General features: G+C 44.4%; 2 protein-coding genes across 3 annotated transcripts in view; one reads left to right on the forward strand and one right to left on the reverse strand.

Moving 5' to 3' along the window:
- The window catches only part of SCO1 (synthesis of cytochrome C oxidase 1), a 14,174-nt gene extending 8,864 nt beyond the window's left edge, over window positions 1–5,310 (reverse strand). The window contains exons 1-3 of the mRNA XM_007455000.1: window positions 5,026–5,310; window positions 3,862–3,952; window positions 637–834 (exon numbers count right to left, since the gene is read on the reverse strand). Coding sequence (XP_007455062.1) covers window positions 637–834; window positions 3,862–3,952; window positions 5,026–5,310 — 574 coding nt within the window. The remainder of the gene's footprint in view (window positions 1–636; window positions 835–3,861; window positions 3,953–5,025) is intronic.
- Window positions 5,311–5,438: 128 nt separating this feature from the next.
- ADPRM (ADP-ribose/CDP-alcohol diphosphatase, manganese dependent) overlaps window positions 5,439–14,693 on the forward strand; it is a 14,055-nt gene continuing 4,800 nt past the window's right edge. The window contains exons 1-2 of one of the 2 annotated variants that reach the window (XM_007455002.1): window positions 5,439–5,470; window positions 14,004–14,621. In XM_007455002.1, coding sequence (XP_007455064.1) covers window positions 14,021–14,621 — 601 coding nt within the window. In that variant the 5' untranslated portion in view covers window positions 5,439–5,470; window positions 14,004–14,020. Of the gene's footprint in view, window positions 5,471–8,400; window positions 8,447–14,003; window positions 14,622–14,693 lie in introns of those variants that run through there. The other variant, XM_007455001.1, reaches the window with a different exon arrangement.

Raw genomic sequence — 14,693 nt, forward strand, 5'->3', positions numbered from 1 at the left:
CATCTAACACGGATGGGGAAGGATATGGGACAGCCTCCAGGAAAGGCAGATATATATATATATATATGTGGTGCAATCAGATAGATATCCTATCAAATATCCGCACCCCTGCACACATGCTGTTACTCAGAATCACATCACGTGGATATCCTGTCTCCTAATCCAATGCAATGTTTGTAGGATTCCCCCGCCCCACCCACCATTTCTCAAGGGCAAAGAAACTATTGATAAGGACTGAATATCCTGGAACAATTCATTCTAAGAAGGATATACATCACAGACCATACCACAGATTTCCTAGTCTAACCATCAGTCACCAGGGAAAAAGCAATGGCAGTGTCAGTGATGAAAGGCTACAAAAAGAAAGGGACACAAAGCAGAGTTAAGGGAGACCCAGACCACACCAACATTCTTAAGCAACCTAACATTTAGCATCAAAACAAGCTTCCTTTGGTAAAGAATAAGGTCATGGGAATCACAGCCAATAACAAGCCTAACACTGAGATTTTATGTTCTCACAAACTGAATAATTACAACCCTCCACCTAACAGTAATATAAGAATGTGAAAAGCATAGTAACATTAGGGACATCAAGTAAACACATACTTTTTTTATAGGAAAAGATGGCTTTCTTACCTATTTCATCCACAACTTGAATCATTTTTTCTAGTTCTTCTGGACAGATATCAGGGCAATGAGTGAAACCAAAATAAATCAACACCCATTGACCCAGGTAGTCCTTATCAGTTTTGGGCTCGCCAGTATGAGTTGTGAGAGAAAATGGGCCCCCAAGTAAAGGCTTTCCGATGCTTCGCTGCCGTTCCTTCTCCAGCTCTTAAACACACACGAACACACACCGAAGGGGGGAAAAAAAAAAGTCAGTCTAACCACAGGTACTCAAATGCCTGATCTATGGTTCATTCTATACTACTGACTGAGGGCACAAAATGTGGAAGAAATAGCCTCAGTTTTCAAGAACTTAAAAAATCTTTTAAGAGAAATAAGCATAAAACAATAAAATCAAATCAAACGCTATTGTATATAATAAGGACTACAAGAAAAGAAAGTGGTAAAACTATTTTCTTCCTCCTCCAGAACAATTCATTCCTTAGCCATCAGGTGTGGCCACGATGGGGTGAGGGCACAGCAGAGCAGAATGTCTGAGCCCAAGTGGGCGAGGTGGGTGGCCTGGCAGTGGGTGTCTGAGCCTGAGTGTGCTGAGGAGGGCAGCTGTGTGAGGAGAGGACAGCAGCGATGGGAGCTCAGTTACATACAGGGGCTTGACCAAATAAGTAAATACATTAAAGAGCTACAGATGAAAAAGGAGTTAGAACGATGGAAGGAGAGAAAACTAGAATGAATGATGAAGTATTGGAAAGAAATGGGAGGTACAATACAAACTTATAGTTTCAATATATATAGATACAGAAATAAGTATAGATGTAAATAAGCACATCTCTCTCCTAGCTCTGTCCAGTGAAAAGACCCAGGGGCGGATAAACCCCAATAGCAATGAGCTCATATCCTGACTTCTAGTATCATCCTCCACTAAAAGGAAATGAGGCTTTTTAGAGAAACGGCTGATACCAGGACTGGGGCAGAGAAAGTACACGAACCTAGAACATCCTTTTGTGTCAGAATTAAGGAAGAACCCAAAGCACATAGGAGGCATGTCAAAAGGAAACAGAAGCCTGTGTCGAAGGGGCTCCCACTAACGCATCTGGGACAATGTGAGCGTCAAACCGAAGAGAATGATGGATTACAACTCACTGGCCTGCTAGGAAATCATGACTCACACTGATATAAATAAATGAATTGAGAGTTTGATGGGGAACAGAATATTTACATGTATAAATACATAATATTTACATGTGTAAATGTACATCACAAAATACACATTAATTACATTTCCAGTAGAGAAGCCTGACAGACACCACCTTAATCAAGTGATCAAACTGAACTTAAATCAGTAATGGGACAAACTGAAATCATATGACATCTGACTAAATGCAATGAGAACACAGCGTCCTGAATCTAACCATGAGAAAACATCAGACAAACCCAAACGAAGGGACAGTCTACAAAATAACTGGCCTGTAATCTTCCAAGCTGTCAAGGTCATGAGAGTCCGGTAAAGGCTGAAAAACTGTTACAAACTGAAGGAGACCAAAGAAAAAACTAGGTATGAGCTGTGGCTCTGAACTGGATCTTTCTGCTATAAAAGGAGGGCATCAGTTGGGACTTCCCTGGCAGTCCAGTGGTTAAGACTCTGTGTTTCTACTGTGGGGGGCATGGGTTCAATCCCTGGTTGGGGAACTAAGATCCCGCATGCCACAAGGCACAGCCAAAAAAATTAAAAATAAATAAAATAAAATAAAGGAGGGCATCAGTTGCACAACTTGAATGAGGTCTGAAGATTGAACGGTGTAACATATTGATGTTAATTTTCTGATTTTGATGGCTGCATTGTGGTTATGTTGGAGACTGTCCTTGTTTGTAGAAAATACACAATAAAGTATTTGGAGATGATGAGGCGTCATGTCAGCAAATACTCTCAAACAACTTAGGCACACATTTTTTTTTAAAAAAAGAAGATGGGGGTAGGAGTTTATTAATTAATTATTTTTTTTTGCCGTGTTGGGTCGTCGTTTCTGTGCGAGGGCTTTCTCTAGTTGTAGCAAGCGGGCGCCACTCTTCATCGCGGTGCGCAGGCCTCTCACTATCGCGGCCTCTCTTGTTGTGGAGCACAGGCTCCAGACGCACATGCTCAGTAGTTGTGGCTCACGGGCCTAGTTGCTCCACGGCATGTGGGATCTTCCCAGACCAGGGCTCGAACCCGTGTCCCCTGCGTTAGCAGGCAGATTCTCAACCACTGCACCACCAGGGAAGCCCCAAGGCACACTTTTAATACTGTTTCATAATACAAGCTTTTATAAAACAAAATTATTAACTGAAGGTGAAATTCCAAACTAAAGTCAAAAGAAGCTTGGCTTTTTCTACAATCATCTCTACCATTACTTTCCTAGTTTGTCAGGTTTGTTTCATTTTGAAATTGAAGGAACTTAACTGCTTATTAAAATATGAAAATCATATCAATAAAACACTGCTTGTTACACAAAAGAAATATACCTGTATATCAATATGGATCTTATATTCCTAAAGTTCTAAAGCCTATGAATTTTCACTCCCAGCTGTAAACATTATCCTTTGTATAATGTCATCAAGAGACTTTCTGAAGAATCAAAACAGAGTGATACTTTAAAGATTTACTGGAAACTTCTAAAACAAATCTTAAAGGTCCTGAAATATTCACTAAAATATAAAGTTCTTGTAAACAGTTTCTAAACACTTCGAGTGTTAGTCCAAAGCAGCTCCTTGCCGTGAAATTCCCTCTGGCCTGGCAGAACCTCATCTAGTGAATCCTTCACTTCTGTGTCTGTTTCACTGTCATGGGCGCCTCAGTGGCTGGACTGCACCTTAGTCATCTTTGCACCCTCTGGACTTCTTACTATCTACATCCAGATCTGGCCACAATAGGTCTTTTCACATGGTTAGACAGTGGTGCCCTGAACAGATAAGACAGTGGAAAAACAGGTGAAATCCAAATAAAGTTTGTAGTTTAGTGAACAGTACTGTATGAACTTTAATTTCTCACTTTTGATAAATTAGCCATAGCTATACAAGATATTAACATTAGGGGAAGAAAGGTGAAAGATACATGGAAACTGTCATTTTTACAACTCTTCTGTAAACCTAAAATTATTTCTAGATAAAAAGCTTAAAAACAACAATGACGAAAAGATGCCAGTCCGCAGCCAGGAAGGATTTTATTCCGCGCTGACCAGATGATTATCTACTTACTCTCTGTCTTTTCTTTCTTGAAGTATTTCATCCCAACCAGTAACACTCCTCCAACAGCAAATGTGATGGCTAAGGACTTCCAGGAAACAGGCTACTGGGGCAGAGATTTCAAAAATAAAAATACTAAAAAGATGAAAACATTTAATCACACTAAAGTTATTACAGTAGTTTTTAAGATACCTACACACAGGCCTCGATCTTGTTAAATGGACGGCATGTTTCACGTTACTTTGGGATGAGAAAATACTGAAAGTTTCTGGGGATGCAGTTGCATCTGGGCTCCTAACACAATTACAAAGGCACTTCTTTCCAAAGGAAGATTCCCTAAGTCGATTTCTTTTCATGTGGAAAAAAAGACCCAAGGCTCAAGCACCATGATTGTTACCACGTGTGACCCAGATCCCACCTGCTGATTTAATAACCAGTTAATTACCTGCTTGTGCTGATATTGAGAATACAAAGAAATAAACCAAATAAATTTAGGAGGTTAACCTAACTCTGGCTTCCAAAAGTAACAAAGCCCAAGTAGAAGACAGCTAAAAGTGGAACGTCTTGCAAACTGCATCATTATTTCTTTGTACTTTTTCCAAGTCCCAAGATAAAATAACTCATTAACCTTCCCCCAGCTCCGAAGACCACTTCTCTTGCCTATCACTAGAGCCTAGTGGCTCTTAAATTCTTTTGGGGTCAGAACTAGAAGCCGTGAGAAACCAAAGAAAAAAGGCATATCCAGCACGCCACTACGACCCACATGTGCTCAATTTCAGCATATACACACCAGGCCTCCGAAGGGAGAGCCAAGTGATAAATAATAAAAATGCTCTGACGCTTCAATCATGGGAAACTTAAGGTTGAGACCCCGCCCCCCACGCTTAGAACACCTGAAACTTATTTTCTTGGCGCAAAAGCTAACTAAAATCCAAGCCCGGGTATCTAACCACGAGGAGAGGGTGTCGGTTCTGAGGTTCTCTTTACCGTACGCTGAGGGTCCGTGCAAACCAGAGGAAAATGTGGGATGAGATTCTGTGACCCAGGGAGGTCAACCGGCGGAGTGGAGGACAACTTGAGGCCAAGTGGTTTCTGAGGTTATGACTAAGTGGGATGTTCGGAAGGTCGCGCAGGGTTGACTGGCGAGCAAAGGCAGGGCTCCAGGTGTGCACTCACCCGGGGCTGCGAGGGGCGCCTGGGGTCTCCGCCGCCCTTCGGCTCCGGTCCTGACGACCTGGGCGGGGGCTGCCTCGCCGTGCTGAAGAGCCGGCACCGCAGGCAGCTGCCAGCGAGCCCCGAGGCCCGCCACGCCTCCTCTGGCGGCGCGCGGAGCCGCCCCAGCATGACCTCCGCGGTCCCCTCCCCGGGGCCCCAAACCCCGAGGCCGCGAGGCCAGAGAGACCAAAGTTTGCTACTCGGAAGCCGCATTATCCGGCCGGGCGCGCGCAACAACCCCGCCATGGGCTCGAGAGACCGCGCTCCTTTGCCCCGCCCCTCGACTTCCGGCACCGTTTCCGCTTCCTCCGAAAGTGAGGGAGAGCCGCTCTTTCCGCTGCGCTCGATGGTGACGCGGTCGGCTAGCCGGTAGTCTGGGAACCCTTCGCTGCGGAGTCGGCGCGCGGTAGGTGGTTCCTCGCGGCTGGAGGCGGGGCGGGGTGGGCCGGGCTGGGCTAGGCCTACGCGGGCGGGCGGCAGGGCCCTCGGGAGCTGGCAGGGCCCGGAGAAGCGGGCCGCACCTGGGACTGGGCTGCGCGGCGGAGCTGGGTCGGGAGGCCTCAGTGCAGCTCAGGGGCCCGGCCTCCCCCACCGGGTTCTCCCAGCCTTGGAAAAGAGAAAACGGCGTCCGGAGACTGCCGGGACCGGGCAGCCCCCGTCCCCAGCCTGGAGGCCGGTCCTTGACCGCTTTACACCCCTAACGTGGAAGCGGACCCATTGCGCTTGAAATAATGTGCGACTTTTATTTTTTATTTTTTTTTGCGGTACGCGGGCCTCTCACTGTTGTGGCCTCTCCCGTTGCGGAGCACAGGCTCCGGACGCGCAGGCTCAGCGGCCATGGCTCACGGGCCCAGCCGCTCCGCGGCATGTGGGATCTTCCCCGACCGGGGCACGAACCAGGAAACAGGCTACTGGGGCAGAGATTTCAAAAATAAAAATACTAAAAAGATGAAAACATTTAATCACACTAAAGTTATTACAGTAGTTTTTAAGATACCTACACACAGGCCTCGATCTTGTTAAATGGACGGCATGTTTCACGTTACTTTGGGATGAGAAAATACTGAAAGTTTCTGGGGATGCAGTTGCATCTGGGCTCCTAACACAATTACAAAGGCACTTCTTTCCAAAGGAAGATTCCCTAAGTCGATTTCTTTTCATGTGGAAAAAAAGACCCAAGGCTCAAGCACCATGATTGTTACCACGTGTGACCCAGATCCCACCTGCTGATTTAATAACCAGTTAATTACCTGCTTGTGCTGATATTGAGAATACAAAGAAATAAACCAAATAAATTTAGGAGGTTAACCTAACTCTGGCTTCCAAAAGTAACAAAGCCCAAGTAGAAGACAGCTAAAAGTGGAACGTCTTGCAAACTGCATCATTATTTCTTTGTACTTTTTCCAAGTCCCAAGATAAAATAACTCATTAACCTTCCCCCAGCTCCGAAGACCACTTCTCTTGCCTATCACTAGAGCCTAGTGGCTCTTAAATTCTTTTGGGGTCAGAACTAGAAGCCGTGAGAAACCAAAGAAAAAAGGCATATCCAGCACGCCACTACGACCCACATGTGCTCAATTTCAGCATATACACACCAGGCCTCCGAAGGGAGAGCCAAGTGATAAATAATAAAAATGCTCTGACGCTTCAATCATGGGAAACTTAAGGTTGAGACCCCGCCCCCCACGCTTAGAACACCTGAAACTTATTTTCTTGGCGCAAAAGCTAACTAAAATCCAAGCCCGGGTATCTAACCACGAGGAGAGGGTGTCGGTTCTGAGGTTCTCTTTACCGTACGCTGAGGGTCCGTGCAAACCAGAGGAAAATGTGGGATGAGATTCTGTGACCCAGGGAGGTCAACCGGCGGAGTGGAGGACAACTTGAGGCCAAGTGGTTTCTGAGGTTATGACTAAGTGGGATGTTCGGAAGGTCGCGCAGGGTTGACTGGCGAGCAAAGGCAGGGCTCCAGGTGTGCACTCACCCGGGGCTGCGAGGGGCGCCTGGGGTCTCCGCCGCCCTTCGGCTCCGGTCCTGACGACCTGGGCGGGGGCTGCCTCGCCGTGCTGAAGAGCCGGCACCGCAGGCAGCTGCCAGCGAGCCCCGAGGCCCGCCACGCCTCCTCTGGCGGCGCGCGGAGCCGCCCCAGCATGACCTCCGCGGTCCCCTCCCCGGGGCCCCAAACCCCGAGGCCGCGAGGCCAGAGAGACCAAAGTTTGCTACTCGGAAGCCGCATTATCCGGCCGGGCGCGCGCAACAACCCCGCCATGGGCTCGAGAGACCGCGCTCCTTTGCCCCGCCCCTCGACTTCCGGCACCGTTTCCGCTTCCTCCGAAAGTGAGGGAGAGCCGCTCTTTCCGCTGCGCTCGATGGTGACGCGGTCGGCTAGCCGGTAGTCTGGGAACCCTTCGCTGCGGAGTCGGCGCGCGGTAGGTGGTTCCTCGCGGCTGGAGGCGGGGCGGGGTGGGCCGGGCTGGGCTAGGCCTACGCGGGCGGGCGGCAGGGCCCTCGGGAGCTGGCAGGGCCCGGAGAAGCGGGCCGCACCTGGGACTGGGCTGCGCGGCGGAGCTGGGTCGGGAGGCCTCAGTGCAGCTCAGGGGCCCGGCCTCCCCCACCGGGTTCTCCCAGCCTTGGAAAAGAGAAAACGGCGTCCGGAGACTGCCGGGACCGGGCAGCCCCCGTCCCCAGCCTGGAGGCCGGTCCTTGACCGCTTTACACCCCTAACGTGGAAGCGGACCCATTGCGCTTGAAATAATGTGCGACTTTTATTTTTTATTTTTTTTTGCGGTACGCGGGCCTCTCACTGTTGTGGCCTCTCCCGTTGCGTGACTTTTTAAACACATTTGCTGATTAGGATATTTGAGCGGTTAGGGTGGCAAGGACTAGTCAAGTATGACTGAACTGCCTGGGATTTATATACGCAGGGTATAAGGAACCTGAATAGAAATACCGGCACTGTACGGAGTGGTGTCTCTCCTGCGTCATGTCCCAGCCCTTGACTTGGGCTCCCTGGGCCCTAGGATTTCTACAAGCCTATATTTACATAAGCCCCCTGTTAACGAGGCGGAGAGCGTTCGTAGGTTGACTTTTCATTCCTTGCGAAAGTTTAACTCGCGTTCATTCTGTCTTGCCTTTGCTTTTGTCTCAGCATCTGCAGTCTTAATCTCTCTCCTCCCCGCCTCCGTGCAGATGTGCAAAATACAGAAAAAGGAGGAAAAAAAAAAAGCCTTCTAACGTTCTTAACTTTGGATCCCACTCCCGCGGGGCCTTTTTCAGGGCTTCCGCTGAGCAGAAGCATCCGGTGCCTGGTGATGGTGGCCCCGGGGTGGGGTATTTTTTATGAACTGGCATCATCAGCCAGTGTTCTCTGTTCGCCCACCAGGAAGTTTGTAGTAGTCTGTAATTACCTGTTTTTTGATTCCTGAATTGAGCTGGACTTCTCTGGAATATCAGCTCAAAGTAAATGTTCAGCACTTCAAATCATGTTTAATCAAACTGATTTTTCTGTCTTGAACTTGCCCATGATCTTCTCCCCCCACCCCCCACCTTATTTCTCTGTGTTTGTTTCTCCAGGGAGAAGGTAGTCCTCAAATTGACAAAAAGACACAAAAGTACCCTGCTTATTCAGGCAGTGAGTGTGTAAAATTATTGTTCACCTCTTTGCTCAGTTGTAGGTTAATTGATCAGACAGCCGTCAGATACATTAAAATTGAACTCAGGGTTTTTTTCCAGCTGGTCTGTTAACTTTTATTTTCCAGAGTGATTCTTTTAATAGCTGGACCCTTTATTTGTTTACCAAAGCATTTTTATACAACTTCTTCATATTAAATTTATAATGTTAAATAAAATACTAGCTTCTAAAACAGTCCCTGGCTGAGAGTAGGTGTTTTATAGCTGTACATTGGATGAATTGCTAACACCGCTGAGCCTGACTTCATGCACCTGTAAAACTTTAGTGTTAAAAGATACCTAAAACACTGTCTAGTGTAAACCTGTCAGAGGTTGTGAGAGGAAAATCAGAATGGTGTTGGTATTGCTAAGAGAGCTCACTGAAATGGAGCCGGGAGGCCCTTGAGGATGTGTGACTTAGGCATGTCTCAGCCTGGGTGGAATCTGACCTTTGACCATTTATTGTCCTAATGAAGTCATCCAGAACATGTGCTGGAAGCTCACGATACCTAGCGGACCCCTAGCCTGGAATAATCTGTGATTCCTTAAAGACAAATATTTCTTGACTTGTGTCAGAGTCAATCACAGTTCTCAACAGGCAGCTAACTCTGTGGCTTTTCGTATTTATGAGCCCCTGACTCTTTCTCTTCCCCAGAACACTCTGTTTTACCTGAATCTGTGTCTCCCAAATTGCAGTTCTTAAGACCCCAAATAAACTCATTTCTTACTTATAGCCTCCTGCATTTTTTGTTTGACACACTTTTATTACTCCTCTTAAACCACCAAGATCACAAATGAGTTTTTTCCCCCAATTTAGATACTTTCCTTGAATGAGACAGGATGTAGATATTATCATCTGATATTTGTTCTATCAATAGTGACAAGGCTGATAAATTTTGTGCTTGACATAACCTTAGGCTGTTTGACTAGGACAGCTAGGCCTAACTTCCCGGCCCTGTAGTTCACTTGCTTCATCTCAGGTGCAGATCTCCGCCCTGCGTGTCTAGCCACAAACATTTCCTGCCTCACCTTGCCTGTTATTGCTGTATCTAGCACAGTGAGTTTCAAGGCCATCCGCCCGCCCCCGCCACTTCTTTTTCCACAGCTACCTAGCCCACGTGGGTCTATGTATAAAAACTTGGCTAACGCATCCCTTCCCTGAGATGCTTCTGGCTTAGGCTTTGAGCATCTCTTTATTGCAGTAGTTCCCCTTAACGGTCTCTGCTTAGTAAAGTCTAGGCTTGTCACATTTTTTTCCTTTGACAGTAGTTTGAAGGGCTGTCTTTCTTCACAGCCTCACCATAGATTCTTGAGGGCTTTCTACAAGGACCTTCAGCCTTCTGCCAGTCCTAATTATCATAGAAGTTTTTTATATCATCTTGTAGCAAGTTTTCAGCAAGTAAGCATCCCTGGGCATTTCCTTCTATTCCTGAAAATCATTGGTGCCTAAGGTGGTTTTCGCAGAATGCTGACTGCTTATCCTGCACCATGAATTTTTGTAGGACTTTTTTTGAGGAAATCTTGTGAAGTTTTCTGCATTATTCTGGTCTATAAAAAGTTGGGGTAGTTTCATTTATCTTGAGGTTCACTAGGGAGATATATAATTAATAATTTTCTTGAGCTTCCCTGGTGGCGCAGTGGTTGGGAGTCCGCCTGCCGACGCAGGGGATGCGGGTTCGTGCCCCGGTCCAGGAAGATCCCACATGCTGCGGAGCGGCTGGGCCCGTGAGCCATGGCTGCTGAGCCTGTGCATCCGGAGCCTGTGCATCCAGAGCCTGTGCTCCTCAACGGGAGAGGCCACAACAGTGAGAGGCCCGCGTACCGCAAAAAAAAAAAAAATAATAATAATTTTCTTAACACGTATAGAGTGCTTTATGATTTACAAAGTAGACCCCTGTGCATTAGAACTCAGTTGAATCTCAAAACAAGTGATGAGGGTTATTTTGCTCTAAGAAACTGGAACTGCAATCAGTTCTAGGTTTTCAAGCAGTTCATCATAATACCTCTTAACTAAAACTTAGATAACTTAGCGTATGTAAATGGTGCAGGCAGAACTTCCAGAAGCAAGTTCACTAGAAACTTGCTATTTTGCTTTCTTTTCAAAAGCAAATTATTTTCTTAGATCTTCTAATTCTTCCAGACTCTATTTTCCCCTAAACTTTAGAATGCTTTTAAAAAACTTTATATTATAGACATTTAAAAACATGCATAAAAGTAGAGAGAATAAACCTCATGTACCCATTTTAGCTTTAACAATTATTCTCTACTCATCTACTTGTTTGTGTGTATTTGGTGAAGGATGGGGAGTATTTTGGAAAAGTTCTATGGCACTGGAATGCTTGTTAATTCTAAGTCTCCCCACTGGAGGTGTCTTTGAGTTTTTGATCTCTCTGTCCACCAGGATCAGTCTTTTTGAGCTCCCTGGCATCTCCCTGAACCATAAAACAAAAGACTCTAAATGAGCCAGAAGACTCAATTCCCGGCCCACTTGGTTCTTTTTTGCCCTGACTCACTCACTGTTGATTCCAATTGTCTTTCTGTGAATGTGGTCTTGTCCTCCCTTATCTCTTATCTTTTCTTTAACAGATCACGGTATAAATTTAAGTTTCTGTTTTACAAAATAATTTCTGTGTTTAATAAAATGCCTATTTTTTTCTATCCTTAGCTTTATCTTTAAAAGCTATATGTAATGAGCATTTTGAACCTCTTTTCTACCCTAGAACACATTACAGCTTTGAAGTATGTGGCCCTTGCTGGTTCTCTTCACATTACTTAACTTTCTTTAAAAAGCTGGCAAATCTTCAGATACCCTGGAGTTTCCCTAAACTAAACTGTCGTCCAGTGGAAGGTGCATCTGATAGGGCTTTGGGTATCGCATGACAGAAACCTTAAAGCCAGTTCACTTTGGCTTTACTCAGAGGAGATTTTGTTGGCTGATAGAACTAAATGACCAAGAGTAGTTCTAGCAGGGACAGGTGGGTCCAAGTGTTCAGCTAGTGTTTCCAGGACTTGACTTCCTTGCATCGGTCACACTGCTTCCTTCTAGGTTGGGTTTCTTCTCAGCTAACGTTTCCCTGTAGCAGCTGCAGTCTTAGTGATCAGTTGTAGCAGAAGTAGTTCCAGTAGTTTTGCTCGTGGTTCCAGTGAAAGTCCCAGGGCTGATGCTTATCGACCCCCAACTGACCAGAGGGAAATTGGGCTTTCAGAGGCCAGGCCTGGGTCCTGGGTCTGCCCCTCCCCAGCCAGGAGGTTGAGCTTAAACCACACAGACTGAGAGTGGGAGTGGGTAGGTGCCTAAACAGACATTGGGATGCTGTGACCAGAAGAGGAAATGAGTGCTGGGTCGGCAGTGACAGGTGTCTACTGGACAAGATGCAATTAATTGGGACCAAATACCCTCTAGGGGATGTACAGTACATATTGTTGCCCTAAAGGTGCTGAGTTTAAAGGTAAAAACAAACAAGCTTGTTTAGCAGGGGATAAAAGCATTCCCAGAAACCATTTTCTCTTAAACTCTGGTGATAACGTTCCAATGGTAACACTTGCTAAATTATCTTCTGGTTTGATTCTCTTATTAATCTATAATCTCTTATTAATCTATATTAATCTCTTATTAATTCTCTTATTAATCTATAGATTAATCTCTTATTAATCTATACTTAATATTAATCCAAATATTTGAAGCCTTAAAAGACTAGGGGTTTTCAGCTTAAATGAGTTTTGTATTTATTTTAGTTGTATCTCACCTTTCAAATCAGATTATCTCATCTGTACTATCCCTTGTACATATTAACTGAGTTGCTATGTAGTGGGGTTTTCAGATGGGACTGCAGGAAGAAATGAACAACAACAACAACAAAAAAGTATAAGAACACCAAGGAATTTTTCAGGGTTTCCATCACTTTTTCTGGTTCTGTTTTACCTGTTTTGTGGCTCATTCTACCCAACCAGATTAAGGAAGGAATTTAGCTCATAATTGGGTAGATCACATAGAAAGTGTGTCATTATTGACAAACAGTTTAGACCAAAAAGAGACCCTTAATTCTCAAAAGTGTCAAATAGAAATCTGGCCCTTAGTGCTGATTGTGGAGTTGTCACCTCCACCTCATAGGAGCACTCTGACAGGATTTCACATGTCTGTAGAGGATTAAAGAGAACTCAGTAGGAATATTCAGCAAATGACTGGAGACCAGGAGTCTGAAAGTAATTTTAGAAACTACAAATGAATTTTTAGAAACAACTAGGTTTTAATAACCTAGACACCACAACACAATTTATTACTGTAGTTTTTATAACAAGAATAGTTGATAATTTAGGGTCCTAGCCTTTGATTTTTATTTTAATCCTTAGTGTTCTTGGCACTTTTAAGAGATTACAAATGATTATAAATTTAGATTGTAAACAATCTAATCAAGTAATAGCTTTTTCAAGTCTAAATCCCTAGCACTTGTGGTCCACTGAGGAAGAGATCATGTATGAGAAAAAAAGAATACATATTTCCTGTTTTGTTTAGAGAGAAGGGGAATGTGTTATTTAGGTTTTAAAAAGCTGGTACAAATTTGAATCCAACTTTTGAAGAACCGGGAATCACTACTCACAGAAGTGAAAACAGTCATATCAATATCATAGTTTTTGTGCCGGATTTTTTTTGTTTAAATTAATCCTCTCATCTTTTTTTCCTCTCTCTGTTATTGCATATATAAAATATGAGAAAATTATTTGAGGTGACCTACCCATCAACAAAGAGAAAAGATCTAGCCTAACGTAATATACTCCTAGTGGGAACTAATGTATAAAGTACAATGAATGAGCGTAATATACAACTCCCCCCGACAAAAAAAAATCTTGAGCTTTTGATAGAATTATTTTGGTGTTTGTGGAAGATGGGGTGTGTGTGTGTGTGTGTGTGTGTGTGTGTGTGTTTAAAACTAGTGTATATTTATTAAAAATTACAAATTATACCAGATTTGAATTTGACTTTACTAGAACTAGAATGCCTGTTCATGAATAGGAAATACCCTTTTGTAAATTGCTGTTTTTCTGCAGGATAGAGGTTATCATCTGTTTTACAGATGAGAAAACTGAAGCATTTTGAGGACTTGGTAATTTGGACCTAAGACCATCAGACTCTAAAGCCCATGCACTTTTCTCTGTACCAAGCTACCTAGTGGATTGACTATTAAGTTTAATATTCATTTTACCATTTTCTTCAGTCCGGTTAGAAAATTAGATGTTTATAACTTTATCTTTTTCACTTTCCTTACTTAATTTAGAAAACTATTTGGAGATTATGGATGCTAAGCCTGAACCTGGACCCCTCAGTGAGAGTTCAGAACTTCTTTTCTCCTTTGGAGTTATAGCAGATATTCAATATGCTGATTTGGAAGATGGCTATAATTTCCAAGGAAGCAGACAGAGATACTACAGACACAGTCTTCTTCACTTACAGGGTGCTATCGAACACTGGAATAAAGAAAGCAGCCCACCCAGTTGTGTACTTCAGCTTGGAGACATCATCGATGGATATAATGCACAGTATCAAGCATCAGAGAAGTCACTAGAACTCATCATGAACACATTCCAAAGGCTGAAAGTCCCAGTTCATCACACGTGGGGAAATCATGAATTCTATAACTTCAGCAGAGACTATTTAACAAACTCCAAACTTAACACAAAGCTTCTGGAGGACCAGATTGCCCATCATCCTGAGACTGTGCCTTCAGAGAATTATTATGCTTATCACTTTGTACCATTCCCTAAATTCCGGTTCATTTTACTCGATGCTTATGACATGAGTGTCTTGGGCGTGGATCCGTCTTCTCCAAAATACCAGCAGTGTCTGAAGATACTGAGGGAGCACAACCCAAATGTGGAATTGAATAGTCCTCAAGGTGAATTATTCCTTTGAGCTGAGAATCTAATACATTGTCTTTAAATTCTTCAGCTACCTTTTATTCAGCAGG

Source organism: Lipotes vexillifer, unplaced genomic scaffold (assembly GCF_000442215.2).
Source record: "Lipotes vexillifer unplaced genomic scaffold, Lipotes_vexillifer_v1.1 scaffold1233, whole genome shotgun sequence".
NCBI classification, from domain to species: Eukaryota; Metazoa; Chordata; class Mammalia; order Artiodactyla; family Lipotidae; genus Lipotes; species Lipotes vexillifer.